Source organism: Alligator sinensis, unplaced genomic scaffold, assembly GCF_000455745.1.
Source record: "Alligator sinensis unplaced genomic scaffold, ASM45574v1 scaffold107_3, whole genome shotgun sequence".
Taxonomy (NCBI): domain Eukaryota; kingdom Metazoa; phylum Chordata; order Crocodylia; family Alligatoridae; genus Alligator; species Alligator sinensis.
In genome coordinates, this window is record NW_005842578.1 from 642,438 (window position 1) to 644,202 (window position 1,765).

General features: G+C 64.1%; 1 protein-coding gene across 1 annotated transcript in view; it reads left to right on the plus strand.

Annotated features, from left to right (window-relative positions):
- Window position 1: 1 nt before the first annotated feature.
- The window catches only part of SYMPK (symplekin), a gene marked incomplete at its 5' end in the record, with an annotated part of 14,419 nt that continues 12,655 nt past the window's right edge, over window positions 2-1,765 (plus strand). The window contains 3 exon segments of the mRNA XM_025214310.1: window positions 2-37; window positions 294-347; window positions 625-698. Of these exon segments, the coding sequence (XP_025070095.1) occupies window positions 2-37; window positions 294-347; window positions 625-698 (164 nt within the window).

The window sequence follows — 1,765 nt, forward strand, 5'->3', positions numbered from 1 at the left end:
CATTGGCAATGACTCCAAGATCAACATCCTCAAGCAGGTGTGTGGAGAGCTCCCCCGGCCTGGGGGACAAGAGCCTGGGGTCTCAACCCGGGGGTGAGGGGGGTCTCGTATTCCTTCTCCTGAAGATGCCCCCCCCTTCCTTGGCTCTAGTCCTAGGCCTCCTCCCGGACTGGAAGGCTGGGGCCCATCATGCCCATCATGGCAGACCCGTGTGCAGTGGGTGGCACTGGCGCCTGCCCCAGCTGGCTGTATAACGCCCCCCACTGTCCCTGTCCCCATCCCCCTCCCTACAGGTACAGGAGCTCATCATCAACAAGGACCCCACGTTGCTGGACAACTTCCTGGACGTGAGTCCCCAGGCACCCTGGGCAGGCCTGAGGAGCTTGGTGTGCCCATGCCCCATGGCCCCATCACCGCTGTGTGTTTGCGGGGGGTACCACGGGGGTCCAGCTATCGCCAGTCTGCCCTGCAGCTGTCCCGGGGTTGTGGGGTGTCTGCCCAGCACAGAGCTGGCAGCTCGGCCCTTTGCCCCCTCTCCCCCACATGGTGCGGCCCTGCTGGGCAGCTCTGGGCACCCCCCTGCGTGCCACCAACAGCCCCCCCTGCACCCTCCCCCCCGCGCAGGAGATCATCGCCTTCCAGGCTGACAAGTCCGTGGAGGTGCGCAAGTTTGTCGTGGGCTTCATCGAGGAGGCTTGGTAAGGGACAAGAGTGGCACTGGACTGGGGGACCCAGGCTGCGGTTCCCCTGGGAATTCAGCCAGGAAGCCAGCAGTCTGAGCTGCTTGGAGGTTGGCGTGCTCGTTAGTGACGGGGCAGTGGAGGTGGAGGGGGGGAGGTGCTGCTAAGACCCCAGCTCTGCATGGGCAGTGAGGGCAGGGGGCTAGGGACATGTCTGGGGAGAGAGCAGGTGGCTTGGGAGCCTGGATTCCTGGCTCAGCCTCAGCCTTCAAGCACCACATGCCTCGGTTTCCATCCAAGTCCCAGGGGTCTGGGGGGAAGCTGCTGCGAGGCTGGTTAATGCTAGAGCACTGGGGGTGGATGGAACCCCCCCGAGGTCACATTTAGTCCAAGCCCTGGTCTGAGGCAGGATCAGCCCCGTCCAAGCCAGCCCAGACAAACCCAGCATCGGACCTCGGAGCAACACAGCCGTCAGCATGGACCTCACCCCCACCCCTGACCTCAGGAAAGCAGGAGGGGCTGTGGCTGCCAACATCCTGCTGCTGCCAGGGGGTCGTGGATGCTACAGAGAGCCGAGGCCGTGCCTCCGCTTCAGGGGAAGGCAAAGACCCCCAGTGCGGACTGGTCTGAGCAGGAGGGTAATCTCTTCCTGCCCCAGTGCAGCGTGGGGCTGAGCCTGAGCGCAGGGGCAAGACTCTCCAGCCAGGACCCTGTGGGGATGGTGCCAGCAGGAACATTGGCACAGCCCAGTCCCCAGCCCCGCACCCAGCACCTCCAGGTGGGGGGGCTTAAAAACCCCGTGACACCTAGAGCAACAACAGGAAGGGGGTTAAGTGCCCTCCCAGCCCCTTGCAACAACCAGGAGAGCCCAGAAGCCTGGGACATCCCTGGAGCAGAGCATGGGCATCACTCTGCCTGGATCACCCCACACCAGTAGCTGCCCCCCCCACAAAGCCCTGCAGTGACTGAGTGTCCCTCCTGCCCTGGCGCCTGTCCTCTGCCTCCCTGCTCAGGCACTGCCCAAGTTTTTCCTGAGGTCCAGGCTAACCCTGCTGCCTGCAGGAGGGCAGTTGTAGGCACTGATG